General features: G+C 48.4%; 1 protein-coding gene across 3 annotated transcripts in view; it reads right to left on the reverse strand.

The window, feature by feature from the left end:
- Positions 1 to 20,257, reverse strand: part of DGKH (diacylglycerol kinase eta) — a 1,951,678-nt gene that overhangs the window by 1,165,631 nt on the left and 765,790 nt on the right. For all 3 annotated transcript variants that reach the window (XM_069640477.1, XM_069640476.1, XM_069640478.1), the window contains 2 exons: positions 15,858 to 15,962; positions 15,443 to 15,575 (listed from right to left, as the gene is read on the reverse strand). In XM_069640477.1, the coding sequence (XP_069496578.1) occupies positions 15,443 to 15,575; positions 15,858 to 15,962 (238 nt within the window). The remainder of the gene's footprint in view (positions 1 to 15,442; positions 15,576 to 15,857; positions 15,963 to 20,257) is intronic.

Below are 20,257 nucleotides of genomic sequence, written 5' to 3' on the forward strand. Positions count from 1 at the left end.
TAGTCCTGCATCCAGCAGGTGGAGCAGTGGAAACAATAGTGGAAGGAGTGCAATCAACTGGGTTGTTCAGGTTTATTCTGGCACCAGATAACAAATCTCTTCCATTTGTCAAAGTAGCAGTGCCTCGTGTTTGGCTTCCTAGATTGTTTTAGGATGTCATTACACCTCTGTGGTAAATTGAGATGTCCGAACTCTATGACCTCAGGAGCCATGCTGCCAGGTTCATTGAGTTGGGTTGAGGATGCACTGTTTGACCTTGGTGCTGGGACAGTAGGTTGTACCAGGCCGGAAGTTTGATCGGTTCGCACACGGCTAATCTGTGCAAATGTGGGAACCACGGTTGTCTCGCCCACATGGGAACAACCAGGACGAGCGTCATCGACTCTCTGTTCATCTTGTTGACCACCTTCCTGATGAGAGGAGTTGGTGGAAAAGGGTACGTAACATTCCTGACCAGTTCATCCACAGGGCGTTCCCCTGGGAGTCTGGTTGGGGGAACCTGTTTTCGCTTGTGGCGAATAGGTCTACCGTGGGGAAGCCCCACTGAGAGAAGATATCTTCTATGACTCCTCTGTGTAGACATCATTCGTGTTCTTCTGGGAGGGGGTCTCTGCTGAGAGCATCCGCTAGAGAATTGAGATCCCCTGGAACATGTTGCGATGACAGGAAGATGTTCCGTCTGAGTGCCCATTTCCAAATTTTCTGGGTAAGCTTGGACAGATTTGGCGAACGAGTCCCTCCTTGCTTGTTCAGGTAAAACATGGCTGTAGTGCTGTCCGTCCGGATTTGCACTGACAGATTTGACAAGTAGGGCTCGAACGCTTGAAGCACTCTGGATACTGCCAGAAGCTCTAGCACGTTGATGTGATTCTTGGCCACTGAGTGAGACCAGAGACCCTAAGCTGTGTGGTGGAGATGGTGAGCTCCCCACCCTGTCAGGCATGCATCGGTTGTGAGTACCGCCTGTATCTCGGGATCATAAAAGGGTTTCCCCGTGGACAGATTTTCTCTTGTCCACCAGTTTAGGCTTTGTACAAGTTTTGGCGAAACGACCACTAGATCGTCCCACTGACCACTTGCCTGAGACCACTGTTTCGCCAACCATTCCTGCATGGGACGCAGGCGCGGGTGGGGAACCAGGTAAATGCATGACGCCATCATGCCCAGCCACTGCATTGCTTTGCGTACCGTTAACTGGCGACCGGACTGATATTGCGGAATTTGCAGCAGTATATTCCGAATTCTTTCCTCGGAAGGAAAGGTCAACCCCTCTTGAGTGTCTAGGATAGCTCCTAGGAATTGTTTGGAAGTGCTTGGCACCAGACTTGACTTTTTCTTGTTTATTGAGAAGCCCAATTCGAACAGGAGGTTGATTGTCCTTTGAATGTTTGTTCTGCAAATTACTGGGGTCTCCCCCGTGATGAGCCAGTCGTACAGGTAAGGGTACACCGGGATTGCCTCCCTGCATAGGTGTGCTGCCGCCACCGACAGTACCTTGGTGAATACCCTTGGAGCCGAAGCTATCCCGAAGGGCAGTACCTTGAACTGGTAGTGCCGACTGTCCACCTTGAAGCACAAGTACTTTCTGTGCGCTGGGAACATGGAAATATGAAAATAGGCATCTTTCATGTCCAATGTTGCCATGTAATCCCCCTTTTTTAGGAGGGGATTACCTCTTGGAGAGTAGTCATGTGAAATTTTTGGGGCTTGACATACTTGTTTGCAGGCCGTAAGTCCAATACTGGGCGCATTGTCAAATCTTTTTTTTGGCACAAGGAAGTAAATTGAATAAATATCCTTGTTTACATGGTGTCCCGGGACGAGTTCTTTTGCGTCCTTTGCTAGCAGATTGACAATCTCCTCGAGGAGGATCTTCTGGTGTTCCAAAGAGTGTATTCTTTGTCGTGGAGGATGGTTCCGGGGAAGCTCTAACAGTTCTATGCAGTACCCAGCGGATACTGTGGACAGCACCCATCTGTCTGATGTGATCCCTTCCCAAACTTGGGTGAAGTTGGAAATGCGTCCCCCTACTGGGGTTGCGTGAGAAGGGACCCTGAACGGAGCGTCACTGTTTTGGTGGAGGCGTGCCACCTCCTTTGCTGGGACTGCCTCTACCCCTACCAAGTCCTCTTTTATTACCCCTGCCGTAACCCTGGGTAGACTGTTGGTTATTATTGTTCCACAGTGTACCCTGCCCCTGGGAATAGTTTGATCCTCTCTGGGAATTTTGGCTGCATGGGCGACGAAAATTGCCATTCCCTCTCTGATTAGGGGGTTTGTTGGTTAGTTGGCCTAGGGATTTGAGTGTCTCATATTCGTCCTTGGCATTTTTCAGCGCGTCCTTGACCGCTTTACCAAACAGATCCGGCTCCACCGGTTTATCTAAAAAAGATGCTTGGGTTTCAGCTTTGAATCCAGACTGCCTTAACTAAGCGTGTCTCTTGATAACAGTTCCTTCTGCTATCAATCTGCCGGCGTTATCCGCGGCATCAAAGGTTGCTTTTAAAATGCAACCGGAAACGGCTCTTCCCTCTGCCGCAACTCGTGCCAACTGGCTCTTTAAGGGTTCTGGGGCGGAGTCTATGAGTGCTGCAACTTCTTCCCACTGATGGCAGTTGTAGCTGGCCAACAGGGTGGTGGAGTTGGCAATCCTTGCCTGGTAGGCAGAAGTAGAGGCTACTTTCCTGCCCAAACCATACAGTTTCTTGCTCTCCTTGTCGGGAGGAGCTTTGGACGATGACAAGGGTGTTCCAGCCCTCTTACGGGTGTTAGTAACAACCAGGGAGTCCGGTTTCAGATGCCCCCTTATATACAGTGGGTCTGATTGGGCTGCCCTGAAAAGTTTCTCAATCCTGGGGTTCACTGCCCTGGTGAGGTTAGGATTTAAAAGTGAAGGGTCTATCCTTCTCTGAATAGACTTAAGGATAGGGATGGCCTGAGCAACAGGCCTCCTTTCTCCCACTAACTCTTCTGCGAAGTCCCTCTCTTCTTGAGCACCTTGGGTGTCAATGTGGAAATGTTCTGCCGCTCGGGACAGAACTTCATTCAGGAGAGGTTGATTGTCGACAGGAGAGTCGGTAATCGGGGGTTCTTTCTCTACCGGGGAATCTACTCTGTAGGTCTCCGGGTCTTCCTCTCCCTCTTCTTGGTCCTCATCATCCCCATAGTAGCCCATACCAGTTTGCTCTTCCAACATGCCCAAATCTGGATCATCACAAAAGGATGTATCCCCTTGATAAAGGGAGTAGGGCTGTACATAGAAGGGGTCCGAAGACCGTGTTGGGGCTTCAAACCGGGACTTCTTACTTGGAGGTATTGGATCCTTAGAGCCTGAGGGTGCTGACCCGTCGGGAGTATAGGAGAGAAAGTGTTCAGGGTTCTTTGTGTAAAAATCTGCCAATGAAGACATCCTTGACATAACCCTCTCTATGTCATCACTAGACCATTCTCTAGAACTGGGAATGATCCTTTCTGGGGCTTTCTCCGCCTTAGCCTGACTAGACTTAATGGTTTTAGCAGGTGTCCTTGGGATAACAGAGGACTGGGACTTGTCTGTCTGTTTAAGAGGAGTGGGAAGTTTTTGAGGTGTGTGAGGAGGCTGAGACTGCTTCCTCTGTTGTTCCCCCCCCCCCCCCCCCGTGGGCGGAAGTGTTTTCCCTGTTTTTTTGCCCCTCCGGAGCCTTCCGACGCCTGGAGTCGAGGTTCGGGGGTGGTGTTCCTATCTTTAGCACGTGGAGGTAGGGACTCAGGAGCCACCGTTACGCGGTCTGTGGGCGCCTACTCCTGGAGTGCGGTCTGGGGATGGAAGTCGGCTTTGTCTTCAGACGACTGAACTTCCGTTACACTGGGGAGCGAGGCACTCTTGGCAACAGTGGATGATTGCCTGGAGTCATGCGGCGATCTAGATCGAGAACGCCCAGAGGACACCGAATCGGACCGTTCTCTATATGCCTCTTTCCACGAACTCGACGTGCGCGTCGAATCTCGGTTGGACTTCATGTGCTTTTTGTAAGTGCTGTGGGTAGCTCTTGTGTTGCCGGGGGTCTTCCCCATAGCCGCCCTGCCGGACGACCTTCCGAGGTCAGGGACTTGCCCTTGGCTGTCTCTTGACACCGCGTTGCCCTCGCCGTCTGAAAGTACGGCGTCGCTGTCATCGCTGAAGGCGCCCTCCGCTGCCATGGCCTCCTGGCGTGGTGGGCCCAATGCTTGATCGAACGGTCCTTAAGTGTTTTCGGTTTAAACCTACTACACGCTCTGCAGTTCTCCTCGGGGTGGTCCCTCGGCAAGCAGAGATTGCACGTGGCGTCCCTGTCGACCCAAGGGTACTTGCGGTTGCACTTGGGGCAGAATTGGAAAGGGGTACCCTCCATATGCGCCTTGTGGCAGCGGGCTAGTAAGTGTAGGAATATATAAGAATGTACCCATATACCAAAAGAGTGTAGAGTATGTCCACCCCCCACTCTCCCTACTTGCAGGGCCGAGGCCAGAGGCCTTCCAAGGCCCGGGCCGAGGGCAGAGGCCTTCCGAGGCCCAAATCCGTCGTGCAGCTGTCGACGGTCTAATTCTTCTCCGGGCCGACGTCGAGTGTAAAAGTTCGGTGACTCGACGTTGGGGTGGAGAAATGGGTAAATATAACAATATTTAGCAAAAGTATGGCTAAGGCCAGGGAACTCCGCGAAATGCTTCCGACCAGTATGGCGGAAAAAAACAATCTGAGGGTCCTACACGCGTGAGGGTTCATGGGTACAGTGGACGTCACACTAGGGATAGTATTACTGGCACGCCCTGTGTCGACGCCCGTTTTCGAGTTTCGAAAAACAAACTAATACTCCGCAGCTTCCACTAGATGATGGCCTATGCACAGCATGTGATCGAAGCAGATTCCACAAGCCTCAGAAGAACAAGTTACTTCTTACCTTGTAACGTTCTTTCGACGGGATGTTCCTTCGACGTATTCCTTATCTTTGATAGACTCCCATAGCAGTGGCATGTAATTGGAGGTGGGAGTGAGAATGTTATGTATCCCTTTAGGGATGGACCGAATGTAATACGGCCTTGCCAAATCTGGTCTCTTGACTAGTGGAGGAATCCAGATTGTAAAAGTTTGTGAATGTATGTGCGGATGACCATGTGGCAGCCGCACATGTGTCTCGGACCGGTACCCCTCTTTGGAGAGCCGAAGAGGCTGCGATACCCCTGGTTGAATGAGCTCAGATTTTGGGGTGGCTCTTTCCCTGCCAGTTTGTAACATTCCAGAATGGCCAAAATAATCCACCTGGAGATGGTTTGTTTTGTTATGGGTAGTCCCTGAGCTTGTGACCTGAGTATCCTACAAACAGTTGGTCTGCTTGCCTGATCCTAGCCATTCTGCTGATGTAAAAGCGGAGAGCTCGCCTTGGGTCCAGCCTATGTAGCCTTTCTTCCTCTTTCCCCGGATGGGGAGGAGGGTAGAACGAAGGTAGGGTAATTTTCTGAGTAATATCAAATTCAGGAACCACCTTTGGGAGGAAATTAGGCTTCACCTGTAGGACAACCTTGTCCTTGTGGAAAATTGTATGTGGGGGTTTACAGGAGCGAGCTTGTAGCTCGCTGACCCTCCTAGCAGATGTTAGTGCTACCAATAGGACAGTTTTAAGCGTGAGAAATCTCAGCGAACAAGAGTGAAGTGGTTCGAATGGAGTGCCCATTAGGAAGTTTAAGACTAAATTTAAGTCCCATAAGGGAACCTGGAATGGTTTTGAAGGATAAACATTAGTTAATCCCTTGAGAAATTGTATCACTAAAGGAAGTTTGAAATACGATGGTTCCTCCACAGTGCGCTTGAAGATAGAAAGCGCTGCGAGATAGCCTTTTACAGTGCCAACTTGAAGGCCTGAGTTTGCCAAGTAGAGTAGAAACAATAACACCGTTGGTGTACCACATGAAAAAGGGTCGATATTCTCTTCCCTAAACGAGCTGCAAAATTTGTTCCAACGGCAGCGGTATAAAGACTTTGTTGCTGGCCTTCTGGCCGAAAGCAACACCTCCATGACGTCATCAGGGAGATCCCAATCCTTGTACCTCACCCTTTCAGAAGCCAAGCGTGAAGGTTGAGGGTTCTGGTGTCTGGATGGAGAACCTGACCTCCCTTCTGCGAGAGAAGATTCTCTGAGTGGAAGGCGGATTGGAGGACAGATGGACATATCTAGAAGGTCCGGGTACCACTTTCTCCTGGCCCAATCCGGGGCAATTAGGATCATGGTTTTCCGGAATCTTCTCAACCTCCTGATCATTTGAGGAATAACAGGGACTGGTGGGAACGCGTAAAGGAGTGGAAACTCCCAGTCCACTACGAACGCGTCTCCCAGAGCTCCTCTCGGGGGAAATTCCCTTGAACAGAACAGATCGCACTTCCTGTTGGTGCTTGTGGCGAACAGATCCACCTGAGGGGTTCCCCAAAGGGCGAAGAACTCTTGAAGGACTTCCTGAGCTAGCTCCCACTCGTGGGAGACTGTGCTCTGCCTGCTCAGAGCATCCGCTGTCAAGTTCTTCTCTCCGGCTAGGTGGATTGCCGATAGAGAGATTCCTTCTTGGATTGCCCAAAACCAGAGCTGCATCGCCTCTCTGCACAGTGGCAGTGATCCTATGCCTCCACTTTTGTTGAGGTAGTGCATGGCCACTGTGTTGTCCGTCATTATCAGGACATTTCTCCCCTGTACTGATGGCAGGAAAGCTTTCAGCGCTAGTCTGATCGCTCTCTGCTCCAATAGGTTGATGTGTAGTCTGGACTCCGATGGAGACCAACGACCGCTGATGGTCAAGTCGTTGGCATGGGCTCCCCACCCTGTGAGTGAGGCGTCTGTGACTACTGTTATCTCCGGCCATGGTTGCCAAAACAGTTCTCCTTTCAAGCTGTTCTCTGGATAGGCCCACCATTGAAGGTCGCGGGCTACCTTGTCCGGAATCCGGAGGAGATCTGTCATTCTCCCTAAGAATTGCGACCACTGACTTCTCAGTGCCCACTGAAGAGATCTCATTCTCAGGCGAGCCTCTGGCACAAGAAAGATGCAGGATGCCATGAGGCCTAGCAACCTCAACAAGTCGAAGGCTGGGAGACGTTGGGCATTTTGAAACTTGGTGACCATCTGTAGAATATCTTGAGCCCTCACCTCTGGTGGCGAGGCTTTTCCCAGGAAAGTGTCCAGGACCGCTCCAATGAACTGGAGTCTCTGCGATGGTATCATCTGTGACTTCTTTAAATTGAGGGAGAAGCCCAGTTTGTGAAGGAAGCGGCAGACATAATCTAGCTGGGCCTGGGCCTGTTTCGAAGATACAGCCCTGATCAGCCAATCGTCCAGGCAGGGGTAGACGTGGATCCCTTCCCTCCTTAGACTCGCCGCCACTACCGACATCAGCTTGGTGATGACCCTGGGGGCGGAGGTCAGCCCAAATGGCAGAACTCGAAATTGATAATGAGAGTCGCCAATTGGGAACCTCAGGTATTTCCTGTGTTTGAGAGGGATTGGCACATGGAAATAAGCATCCTGAAGGCCCAGAGATACCAGCCAGTCCTGGAACTGGAGGGCCTGAAGGATCTGAGAGAGAGTTACGAGAATTGAACAAGTTCCTCAGTAAGGACAAGTTCAAGATGGTAAGTCCAGGATGGGTCTCAGTCCTCCGTCCTCCTTTGGTATGAGAAAGTAGGGGGGAGTACCAGCCCTTGTTCCTGTCCGCTACAGGTAACGGCTCTATGGCACCTTTCTCTAGCAGGTCTATAATTTCCTGCAAGAGGAGCGGATCTGGAACTTTTAGAGAGCTGTTCCCCGGTGGATGACTCTGAGGGATGTGTAGAAAGGGTAGGCAGTAACCCTGGGCAACTGTCTCCAATGCCCAAGCATCTGACATTATAGCCAGCCATTCCGTCAGATGGTGAGTTAACCTGCCCCCTACAGGGGTGGAAAGGCCTCAGAGTGGTTTGGGGGCGGCTGATGCAGATGCCGAGGGTAAAGAGGCACCTGCTGCTGCCGCGGCCTTAGTACCTTTGACTCGTCCACCTTGGGTGGATCTCCTTTGGCCTCTTTGAGCCGGCTGTCCTCTGCCTTTCCCGAATGCGGAATAATAGCGAAAGGACTTTCCTCTCCCAGAGGTTCCTGAGGGGCGAAAAGGAGTTTGGCGGATAGCAGCTCCTAAAGATTTTGCTGCTGCTTTAGAAGTCTGCAACTTTTCCAGACTGTCATCAGCCTTTTTTCCGAATAGTGAAGAGCCGCCAAAGGGCATATTCAAAAGTCTGGCCTGTACATCTGGAGCAAAGCCAGACTTTCGCAACCACGCATGCCTGTGGATTGTTGTACTTGCCGCCATTGCCCTGCTGATACTGTCAGCGGAATCGGTGCCAGTTTGAAGTGATTCGCACATGGCATCTTTGCCATCTTTAATAATATTAAGGAAGGCTTCCTTTTCCACTCCTTCGGGTATGCAGTCAGCCGCTGATGAAGCACACTTCCACAGTGTGTGACTGAACCTGGCGAGCGTACAGGTGGCGTTGATGGACTTCAACGCCATACTACAAGCAGAGAAGACTTTCTTCGCCATAGAATCGTACCTCTTGTCATCTCTATCCTGTGGGACAGTAGGGTAAGCGGTCCTACTGCTAGATGAAGTTGCCGCTTGAACTACCAGGCTCTCTGGAGTCGTGTGTTTTGATAAGTATTCAGGGTCAGCAGCCGCTACCCTAAACTTGGCTGACAATCTTTTATTGACCGCAGGGATAACTTCTGCAGTTTCCCAATTAGATGTAATTTTTCTTTGTAAGGCTGCATGGAAGGGGACCACAGGGTCCTCCTGTGGACCTTTGTCTAATATGTCTGTTAGGTCATCCTGTTGAAAAACAGGGGAAGGCGCAGACCAACCCATAAATTCAATAATTCTTGCCATAAGGGTTCTATAGGGTGTTTCGGCATGTTCCCCTGGGTCTGGCTTAACATATTCCACTTCTGGGGAAGTGTCCAGCCCACTTGCCTCATGTAGTGACTCCTGTAGGTCCTTCAGCCTTCTTTCCTCAGAGGTCAAATCCTCTGAAATAAGCAGTGTGGTCCTCTGTAACCCAAATGTTTCCTGGTCAGAATCTTGCCCCTCTTCATAAATTGAAGATAGTCCAGGGTACTCTGACCTCTGAAATGGTGTAAAACCCATCTCTAAGGCAGAAGGAGATAAACTCGTCATTAATGAGCGAGAAAACATCGATGTCGTCGACGCCGATGTGACAGGCTTCGAAAGCGCCGAGAACAGCGTTGAAAAAACTGGAAGGGGTCTCGAAGAACTCGAGAGGATCGGGATCCTTCTCGAGGACATCGACGACGGTCTTGGCGTCGTGCCGGAGGCCCTTGGAATCACCGTTGGCTGTGGAATAGCTTTGGTCTTCTCTTTCATCGGCGTCGGCGTCGACGAAGGCGTCGAGTCGATCGACCGATGCGTCGAGGAATCCTTCGACAACGGCGTCGATGGCGCCGATCCATGCGTTGAAGGAATCGGCGTCGAAGATGGTGCCTTCTTACCGGATGGCTCGTGGCGCTCTCGGGTGGAATGTTTCGCCGGGTGCTGTGACTCACGGCGTTTTCATTTTTTGGGTTTTTCACCCGGGGTATCACCCTCAGATGTCTTCGAGGGGTCGAGGCCGTGTTCTCGAAGACGCTCAACATTTTCTTTGTGAATCCCTCCCACTCAGCCTGAGAGCTGTGTTTTGTGGGACAGGAGACCCTTTCTGGGGAAACAGAAGACGACGAGGAAGGGGATCTTCGACGTCTCTTTTTTGAGTGTCTTCATCTCGACGAATGGTGGGAGCTACTTCGGGATCTAGAATGGGAGTGTTTTCGACGGCGAGGAGACGAATACCTCGACTCAGCCGAAGAAACCTTCGAGGAGGTTTTGACTGACTTACCTCTTTCGAGCTTTCCCTTGCGCTCCTTCAAGGCTTTCGTCGTCATGGACATGCAGTCCTCACACTCCGAACAATGGTGCTCGGCTCCCAAGCACACAAGCAGATCCTGTGTGGATCCGTTATCGCCATTTTTTTACCGCAGTCTCGACATTTCTTGAAGCCGGATCGCGGCATCGTCGGTTCCGATGAAGATGCCATCGAGAACGAGTAGGTATTATTCGAGTAGATGTAGAGTTATCCTGACTGAACTGAGCAACGACGTTCCAAGACCCCCACGAAGCGCGGAAAAACAGAACTGAGCAATGGACGCAGCGCGTGGCTATTTATGGGCATGGTGACGTCGGCGCCGATACGGTGGCCGTCGAGGGACATCGACTTGGCGGACGTCGACGCGCAGCGCCCTCTACAGAGAAACAATTTCCGAGGCCAGCAAGCTGGAAACGTATTATCAAAGATAAGGAATACGTCGGAGGACACAATCCCTTCGAAATATATATATATACACACACACACACACACACACACATATATATACACCCCACTGTCACCTTTGCTTGCTTTGACATCCTCCATGAATTAATACCAAGTGGAAGTGTCTCAGTTCCCTGATTTCATAACAATATAACACTGTGGATAATTCTACCTTAATTATGCTGCAAGAGGTAGTGGGAGACACACAATAAGTTCAGAAAATAGGGTGCTATGTGAAGATCTTTTGTTGTGCTGCCCTGCCCAGATGTGGGATTTCTCTCTTCCGAATATTTGTTTAGAATATGAACAACGGGTTATCTTAAAGTATCTGTAAAAATGAACACATGTTAAGCAAAATTGAAACTTTATTGAACTTGGGAAAAACAAGTGGCTTTGAATTATAGAATTAAATTAACAGCATAACAGGTCATAAGTCAACGTTAAATCAAATTTCCACAATAAAACAGCTAATGTGCCTTTCATGTTGGGCTAACACCAATTGGAAATACAGAGGGAAAATGCAAATGTGGGGGTGACTGATTTGCTGCCTTTTGTGTATGTTTGTTATGATGTTATCTATGTCACACAGCTCCATTTAGAATGGAGAACGTTCCCCCCACCACGATCCACTAAGGAACGTAGTGAGCCATTCCCCAACCGACGACCCTCGCCTCCGGGGGCCGTAAATAAAGGCTCGTCTGAAAACTTACCTCCGCCTCAGAAATTCATTTCATTTGGCGACGAGGCGTTTCACAGCGCGACCAGGCCCCCGGAGCTCTCCTGACCGCGTCCCTGCCATCCACCAGCAGCAGCAGCGGCGGCCTCCCCACCGCCGCCTCCCTGCGGCCTTCCCCGCCGCCGCCCAGCCCAGCATCTTCCCTGCCATAGGGGAGAAGGGGCCGCCCGGCAGTGCAGATCTCCGAGGACACAGACACGGCAATAAGAGGTACGGATACTGATTTCCTTTTATTTTGGGCCAATACCGGCGCAGCGCACGTAGCGCATCATACGAATCGCCGGCCAATGGCGATTAGAGGAAAGGACCTTCCTACGTCCCGTGCGTGCGGCCATTTTGTGAGGCCCAGCCCTCGTTTCCACGGCGACGGAGCCGTTGAGCCCTGTCAACTGTGCAGACTCCGCACAGCCTCTACAAAAAAAAAATAATAATACATATTACAGCGCTGCACCACTTCCAAAGAGCCACTCACCCTTTATGAGGGAGAAACATTGACTCTGCATCCACTGAAGAGTGCAGTGTACTATGTACTGTGACACACTGAATACACCAGACAACAGTGCATGTAGCATTTTAGACTGCCAAGAGGTCCAGACTACCAAAGCACACTGTGACTGTGAACACTGGTGAAGGAAAGGGAACTGCCAAGTTGTGCACTCAGTAATACAGACTGCATTATTGTCCCGGGAAAATACCATTTCATTGGCAGAGCAACACTACCTTCGCTGCCCTACACCACCCCATCCATTTCTCCGCTCTGCTCACACACACCGGCCAACCATGCAGAACGTGCCGCACCCTGCCAAGTTTCTCCCTTGCCCTGGAATCCCGAGGTGCCCTTGGGAGCAATGGCTAGACGGCTTCCAGATCTACCTCAGGGCCATTTGAGGAAACAAGTTCAACAACGATCTCAGGGAGGCGACCCTCCTAAATTGCATAGGGACAGAGGGTCTGAAGTTATTCAGGGCACTCGCAGAGGCGGATGATGGGGTGGGGGTGACGGCAACCGAAAGTTTGACACTGCCTTGGCCAAGCTCACCAAGCACTTCGGCAGTAAGACAAACGTGGTGCTAGAGAGGTACAAGTTCTTTTCTAGAAAACAAACAAAGGGCGAATCAGTCGATGCTGATCTAGCTTCCCTCAGGGTGCTCATGTCCACATGTGAATTCACCGGTGTTGGGGATGAATATTTGAGAGACCAACTCGTGCTCAATGTGGCTGATCCCCGCATACACCAAAAACTATGGCAGACAAAAAATCCCTCGCTGGATCAAGCCACTGAGATAGTGAGGAGTATGGAGTTTGGGGACCGCTGCATGAAGGAAAGACTGGTCCTAAAAGAGGGCGCTGAAGTGAAGTCCATAGAAAACAACTCGGAGTTGGAGTACACAGTGGCAACTGTGAGGAGTGTACCTCAAAACTCAAGATTAAACTCCAGAAGAGGGAGAGTCTCAGCGTATGACAATCAAAACCCCACAAGCTGTCAAAAATGCGGGTGGTATAAACGCCATGACGCTGGGAAGGTGTGTCCTGCGACTAATGTTGAGTGCTACAAATGTGGCCTGCTGGGTCATTTTGCCATGCTGTCCGTCAATCAAACATGCCCACAAATACAGATCCTCACTGTCACCTCTTTGCAGGAGTCCAAAGGTCCCTGGGTCAACATGTATGTCAATGACATACCCCTGAAGGTGATGGTGGATACAGGGTCTCCTTATACCATGGTGGACATTGAAACATTCGTAAAGGTGCTGTCTGGTAAAGTCCATGATCTGCGGAACTCTTTGGTGAAAGCCACAGGCTATGGAAAGACCCCCATTGACATCATTGGATACACTTGTATTAAACTCAGGTTTCATGACAGGCAAACATACTGCAAATTGTTCGTAGCCAGGAATGGATCCTTGGTGGTGGGCTGGGAGGAACAAGCAGCTCTACAGGTGAAAATCCACCCTGGGGAGGAAATCCCTGTGCTAAGTGTGTTCAAAAGCAGTACCGACATCAAATCTACTTTGGCCGAACAATTCCCCAAAGTGTTCTGCAGCAAAATTGGACTCCTCAAGGGTTTCAAGCTCAAGATTGTATTAAAGAGAGGTGCCATTCCCGTGGCCCATCGAGTGCGTGGAGTCCCCTTCGGGACTAAGGTGGCATTGAAAAACGAGCTCACACGCCTATGCGACGAAAACATCATAACAATGTTCCACCCATCACTACAATTTAGTAATCGACTAACGTAAACTAAGATGAACATTTTAAGCACACCTTATTGCTTTGGAAACAGGACCTCAAAAACAACCGGCAGGCTGCTCCTTATTGTATTTAAATACCAACATTTATGATGGGATGGCGACAGTGGCATAACAAAATCTGGGTAGGGGGGGGGGGCATGCAAGATAAAGCAAGGGCCGCACCACACACTGTGCCGGTCTGGACCATCATGATCAGGGCACCATGCAGGGGCACGCCTCGCACTGCACTAGCTGAAAGATGTTAGGATGTTTTTAATTAAATCTTTAACTAGCGAACAAAAGAAAAAGGGGGGGGGGCGGCGCATGGCCCCTAGCACCCAAATGTACCAGCAACCTCTGTGCGTGGCCAGTAATAGCGCAGTAATACCACCATAAGAAAACACGTTCATACTGAAAAAATTTCATGTCACAGGTTATTGATGTTGCAAAATTGCTTCCCACCCTACTATGTAAGAATACTACGTGCTAACGTGGCCCTTAAAGCCAGTAAAAAAAATAAGGAACTTCTTGCTGCCTACACAAATGCCCCTCCACCATGAAATGGCACTCATGTCGATTTTGCCCTTAACGACAGTCAAAACAACATTCCTCACTAAGAAAATCTATCCTCGCTGGCTGCACAAATACTAAATACTCCATCGCCTCCCACCCCCACACGTAAGAAAGAAACATCATGTTGACTTGCCCTGGGTCTCAAAGCCAGTAAAAATAAGCCCTACAACAGAAAGAAAACATCTCCTTGCTGGATGCACATAATCCCCTCACATAAACACCAAAGACCAATTCATGTTGACTTTGCCGTTAACACCATTACAAAATGAAATGCCACAATAGGGAAATACATCCTAGCTGGCTCCACATATGACCTCTACTGACCAATGTAAGAACACACGTGTCAGTCAGGCCTTGCCCTTAATGAGAGTAAAGTGCCACTATGCAACAGTAACAAAAATGTCCATAATGTCTGTCCCATTGAAACCCGTACCCCATTGTATCGCCGTGTAATAACACACAAGTTGGCTTTGCCCAAAAATGACAGTAAAATTTGAAGAAAATATCAATGCTTCAGTGCTCCCTTGGGCCGTCAGTGCCTTACATGCATACAATCACATTCATACCCATTTACCCACCAGTCACTCACCCATACAGCTTCTCTCACATTCACTCATACGCACACCCAGAATATTCACAATGCATTCTCCACACTCCCACACTGCATTCCAATTCACACGGCACTCGCACTCACACCCATACATACAGAAACACCATTCACATGCACACACGCATATATACATACATACAAGTCTGACACGCACAATACACACATATACACACACATGCGCCCGATTGGCAAAGTCCAAGAAATGTTTTAACCAAGCTGTCTGTAACATCGCCGTGGTACCCAAGGGTTTGGGCGAGTAATAAATGCAATAAATAAATAAATAAAATAAATACGCTTCAGAAGGGACCTGATGCTCCATTTTCACTCCAGTCCTCCGGCTCCTGTGCTCCACGGAGACAGGAAACAGAATGGAGGGAGAGCTTCCTGGTTCCTGTCTCACATACACAGGGGAGCCAGAAGCAGGGGCACCATATCCCACACCGCCAACGAGCCACCATTGCTCTATCCCAGCCCAAACCAAGCCCTGATTTTAGTCAGAGTGAGGGCTGAGGAAGACCTCCCCCACTGGACATGGGGAAGCGGGACCCCCAGTATTCCAGCAGTGGTGAATTTGAGTGTGACTGATGGGCAAGTGAGGAGAAGTTTAATGGAAAGACACGCTAGACTGTATAACAAAAACACCCAGGCCATGTATTCTCATACCTGTGCAACACAACACTCTTCAAAAAACATTTTCAGCATGCCAAGCATCTTCGCTGGGACCTTGGGGCATACATTTCCCAAATCAATGCACGCAAACCGAATAATAGCCTCCCACAGTTTGAGAACATATTCTTTCTTTGAGCCGTGCCTATGCTACAGATGAACAAATATAACACAAATCAACACCACATTTTCAAATTCTCATTAAACCATTACAAATATGAAATATCATCTAAATGGCTTACCTTCACAAGACAGGCCATGGGATGTGACTCCAGACAGGCTTTCTCTGCACACATTACAGAAGGTGGGCCGGGCATGGGAGCAGGCGTACCAGTTATGCATCCCTGAGAAATGTTCCACATTAAACTGTGCGGTCTAGCAAAGGAGAAGTCAAGACAAATTTGGAAGAACAGGAGACAGCTATTGCTAAAAAGCATTTACACGGACAATGTACACTAAAAATGTTAACACTAAGGAGAAGTCCCATGAGAAGTGCATAGAGAATTGCTTTAACTGTCCCAATTAACATAATATGGTGTCTATATCACAGAATAAACTACAATAAGTTATCCTCCACTCAGATTTAATAACCATTGTGCAAAATGATCAGCACATTATTATTCTGAGAGTGAAGTGCTGAGAAGCTCTCTTTCTTACCTCATAATGTTCCCGAGACTGTACAGATTTCAGTGAGCTAATCCAGTCCTCCATCTCCTTCCTATTTTCTGCACAAAGGATCAGCCTCCTGAATGGGGTGATTATCTAAAAGAAAGGTCTTGAATAAATGACTCTGGACTGTTAGACACATGACCGACTGTTACACAAAGTCAGCACAAAAACCTACCAGCAAGGCCTGCACTGATGAAATACATGCATATCACTATCCCGGGTTACCTTCAAGGGCACAGGCCGTGCCCCACCCCTTCCCTAGACTCAATGAGTTCATCAACGCTCTAAGGAACGTTACAAGAGACCATAACTGGCAATGCCAGAACGCATTGGTGTGCGCCGAGAGGGGACCTGCACACATTACGGGTGTGGGATCGTGCATTACTTATTTTTTTAAGTAATAGTAAATGGCACAAATATTTCTTAAATTCGCTGCAGAGGTGGTGTGGGGAACCATTTTAGAATCAACATTTACCAGTGTGTGGAAAATGCAACAAATTAACAAGGATACATTTAAGAGTAGTAACTAGATATTGTTCAACTTAGTATACAACACAACTACATAGAGACACCCTGAAACCGGTTATTGACAATTGAACATTTTTTTCCATTTCATTCAACAAAGTAGATACATAATAAAAAATGTACAAAATCCTTAATGCATAAACCATACAAAACTGCCAACATAAATTGAGTGTTGCTAAGCACAGAGTTATTAGTCCAGATAGGTTTAGTTGCTTAATGGGAAACCAACCTTTATCCAAATGTCAATCCCCTGTCACCTATATACTTATTTAAACTTTTCTGAGGGAATTACTACATCAGCACTCGTTCAGAAACCTTACATGTTTAATCCCAGTCAGGCATTAATGGAACTTCATCATGAGCCAGGCAGATATAAAGTTGCCAAGGAACTAAAACACTTAAGAAGGATGTAATTCTAAATGTCTCAAGTGGATGAATCCTAGGTCTTACTACACTAACAAAGTACACAATATAACAGAAAATGAATGAGCGGTCCATCTTTCTCTCTGGAGGTATGTGTGTGGGGTGTGTGCATGCACAGAGTGGTTTATGAGCATGAACAGGTTTGGGTGGACATGCATGGAGATGCACGGATATCTGCAGAGATGTGTGCAGATGTGTGCATGCTCAGATTTGTGAGTGCATGCACACACATCTTACAGTTGTCAAGGCATCATGAAGCAAGATACAGATAACAAATTCAAAGTTCAAACAAAATATGTGTATTAACTGAAATGTCAGGATGGTCTAAGGCCTAACTTGCCCAGTGCGAATGTGGGATTTCCCTACCTAAAGAAAACTAAGGATAGTCTAAGTCAGCAAGTTCAACTTAAAAGTCTGTGTGTCCAAAACCTATACTTGCCCTCACAACTAAAGATAAACACTGTGTAGAGATGTCAAAAACAAAATAAGTAGCGTTCCAAATAAAGTTCTGAGCTTCTTCCAGGTATTGACTTACTTTCCAGCTCTCCTTCCCTAAGTTCAACACAGTTCCAAAAGGGCCTCGGAGTTCCTTTCCCCCAAGGCAACATCAAAGTTGACAAGGTCTTAGGTTTCCATTCGCCAAGACATCAGCTTGCCCAGCTTGTCAACTCACAATTAGTTCCAGTCTCTTAATACTCAAAACCAGTTCAAGGTCAACTTTAACCTCCTTCAGACTCTTCAATAGTTTACACAGATTGCTCGCTATCTTCTGTATTCACTTCAGCAATCTATTTCATAAGTGAAGTTTCAATATCTGTATTTTTCTTTGGCTTTTTCTAACAGGGTATCCTCTGTCTAGTCACAGTTGTCTGATCACATGATGCACCCATTACAGGTCATGCAATCGATAAACCTAGGCTTTCTTGCCTATACATGTTTCTCTGTTACTACACCTGTGCTCTGGTTCACATTCACTTTGGTTTGTCTTTGCCAGTCTCTCGGCTTTGCAACAACGTGTTTTTCCTTCTTGCCAGTCTTTTGGCTTTGCCACAATGTGTTCCTCCACACACTACACTGTGTGGTGCTCACTCTCTGTCACCACCTTACTTTCACAATCTCCAGCAATGTTCATTACTTGTTTTTCACTTTTTCAGTAAGATTTGTTCTTTGTCTTTCAGCATTCATTACGTGTGTTTTGCACATACTTGCATTCCATTCATAGGCTCATCAAAGCACTGGGACTCTTCCGTTCTGCACAGCTCGAGCTGTGTGCACCCGACCAAGGAGGCCAACAGCTTAGACCCTCTTACGGTTCGCTCGGGGCCTGGCGTTGCAGTCTCTCCTTGACAATTGCTGGCATCCTGGCCTCCAACCAAGACCCTCCTCGGCAGCCTCCTTCTTGGCAGGATTTCTCCCCTCTTGGGCCCATAACACCCAGACTGGCTTCTCTCCTGCTGGTCTCCCCTTCCCCACTGGGGCTCCACCTTTTATGCACCTATAACTCAATTGCCTAACTCTAATTACTTATGTTCTTGGGACATTCCTGACCTTTTATTTTTTTATTGTGCATTTGTATGCCGCTCAATAAATATAAAGGGTCAGGCATGTCTCAAGAACATAAGCAATTAGAGTCAGGCAACTGAGTTGATGGGCTTGCAGGTGCATAAAAGATGGAGCCTCCAGCGGGAATAGTTTCCAGGCAGCTTCCTCGTCTCTGTACCAGAGTGGTGTAACTGAATGTTTGTGTGCACTAACTCCTAGTCACCTCTCCCTAGTCCCAGTACTAGAGTGGTGTGACTGAGGGGAAATAAGAGGCAAGGACTGGGACCAACCTATGAAGGTAGGGGGAGGGTAGGGTTTGTTATCACAATGTGAAGGGGGATACCATGCCTCGCCCAAAGACATTCGCTCCCTGCTCCCCAAGGACCCTCCACCCATGTGATCCTCCCTTGCATCTTCACCCCCAGAGTCAGGATCCAAAAGCGATGGCCTTTCCCCGACCACCTGAATAGAGGATCCAATGGGAGTAGGTGTGAAAATGCCTTCAGGTTTTTCACACATTGCTAATGTACACAGAGGTGTGGAGGCGGATGCAGAAGTGGCATTGAATGTGGGCGCAGCTGTGTGTCCCCCACAAGGAAACTGAGGATAGTGGCCACACATGTGGAGACAGATGAGTGCTCTCCATTAACAGAGGCAAGTGCAAGCTCCAAGCCCACATGAAGAGGAAAGCAAGAGTGCACCCATGCACATGGAGACAAGTGCAAACAAACAGATGTGTGTGTATGTTCCTCAAACAGGAGGTGCAAGACACGCAGGTGCACATTTTGCGTGTGCGCGCATATGTGAATGATGTGGTGTCTGTAACAGGTTTATGTGTACAGACCTGACACTTGCATGCAGATGGGTGTTGGTGTGTGTGTGTATGCATGTGCACCCCTATGCCCATGCTCAAACACATCTGTGAATGCCCATTCCTCTGTGCGCACGTGCACACACACCGTCATGCATGCATGCTCACACAACTTCATATATGCACCAGCATTAGCGGTCAAACCACTGAGCATGTGCATACACCTGGGCATTCACTTGCACACAGACATGTGACTGAGAACAGTCACATACCTTCACATCCATGCACACTCGCCTTCCTCCACGTGTGCCTGCACACAATCGCACTCCTGCAGACATGTACCCACACTGCAAATACTCACGGCTGAATAAATTCACTTTTAATGTGTACACACACATACACACCTAGACACATGCTCGCACACTCTTGGACATATTAACCCTGTTGAAAAAAACACCTATATGTGTGCGTTCTCCACCAACTTCCCTACACTAATCCCCCTGCCTGCATGAGCCCACACCTGAGCATGCACACACCTATGCCTGTGCACACAGACTTTCAGAGAAGGAGGGAGGGGAAAAGGGAGAGAGAGATGAACCTAGGTAGAAATTTAATTTTCAGTGTGTCCACTAAATAGTGGAGCGAAAGAATATGAACCTGAGTTTACTTTCAGAAAGGACGTAGCTACAGCTGAACAATGGACTTCCAGTCAACAATCTTTTTGTTACATTGTACCGTTTACTGCACAGTGACAAAAGCTCACCCTAAAATGGCTTCCCAAAGGAGTCAATTATATTGCCCATTTAAGGGGCTAATATTGCCATTTTCCAAGGTGGCACGGATCATTACTTCACCGTTTTGTTTTTTAAATGGTGCAAGATACCACTGTAAGTCTCCAAAACAGATACAGCAATAGATGGTGGGAGAAGCTTGGTCTCCAAAGACAACACAACAACAGAGCAATGCAGGGTTAAATGGCTGCAAAGTGTCAATCTCGGCATTAAATTGGCAAGGTTACCTGTAGCTTCCAGGCATTTCTAAAACTATTCAAATATTCATATGTCAGCAGACAGATGTATTTGTTTTA

Source organism: Ambystoma mexicanum, chromosome 7q (genome assembly GCF_040938575.1).
Source record: "Ambystoma mexicanum isolate Mex_15411 chromosome 7q, UKY_AmexF1_1, whole genome shotgun sequence".
Taxonomy (NCBI): Eukaryota; Metazoa; Chordata; class Amphibia; order Caudata; family Ambystomatidae; genus Ambystoma; species Ambystoma mexicanum.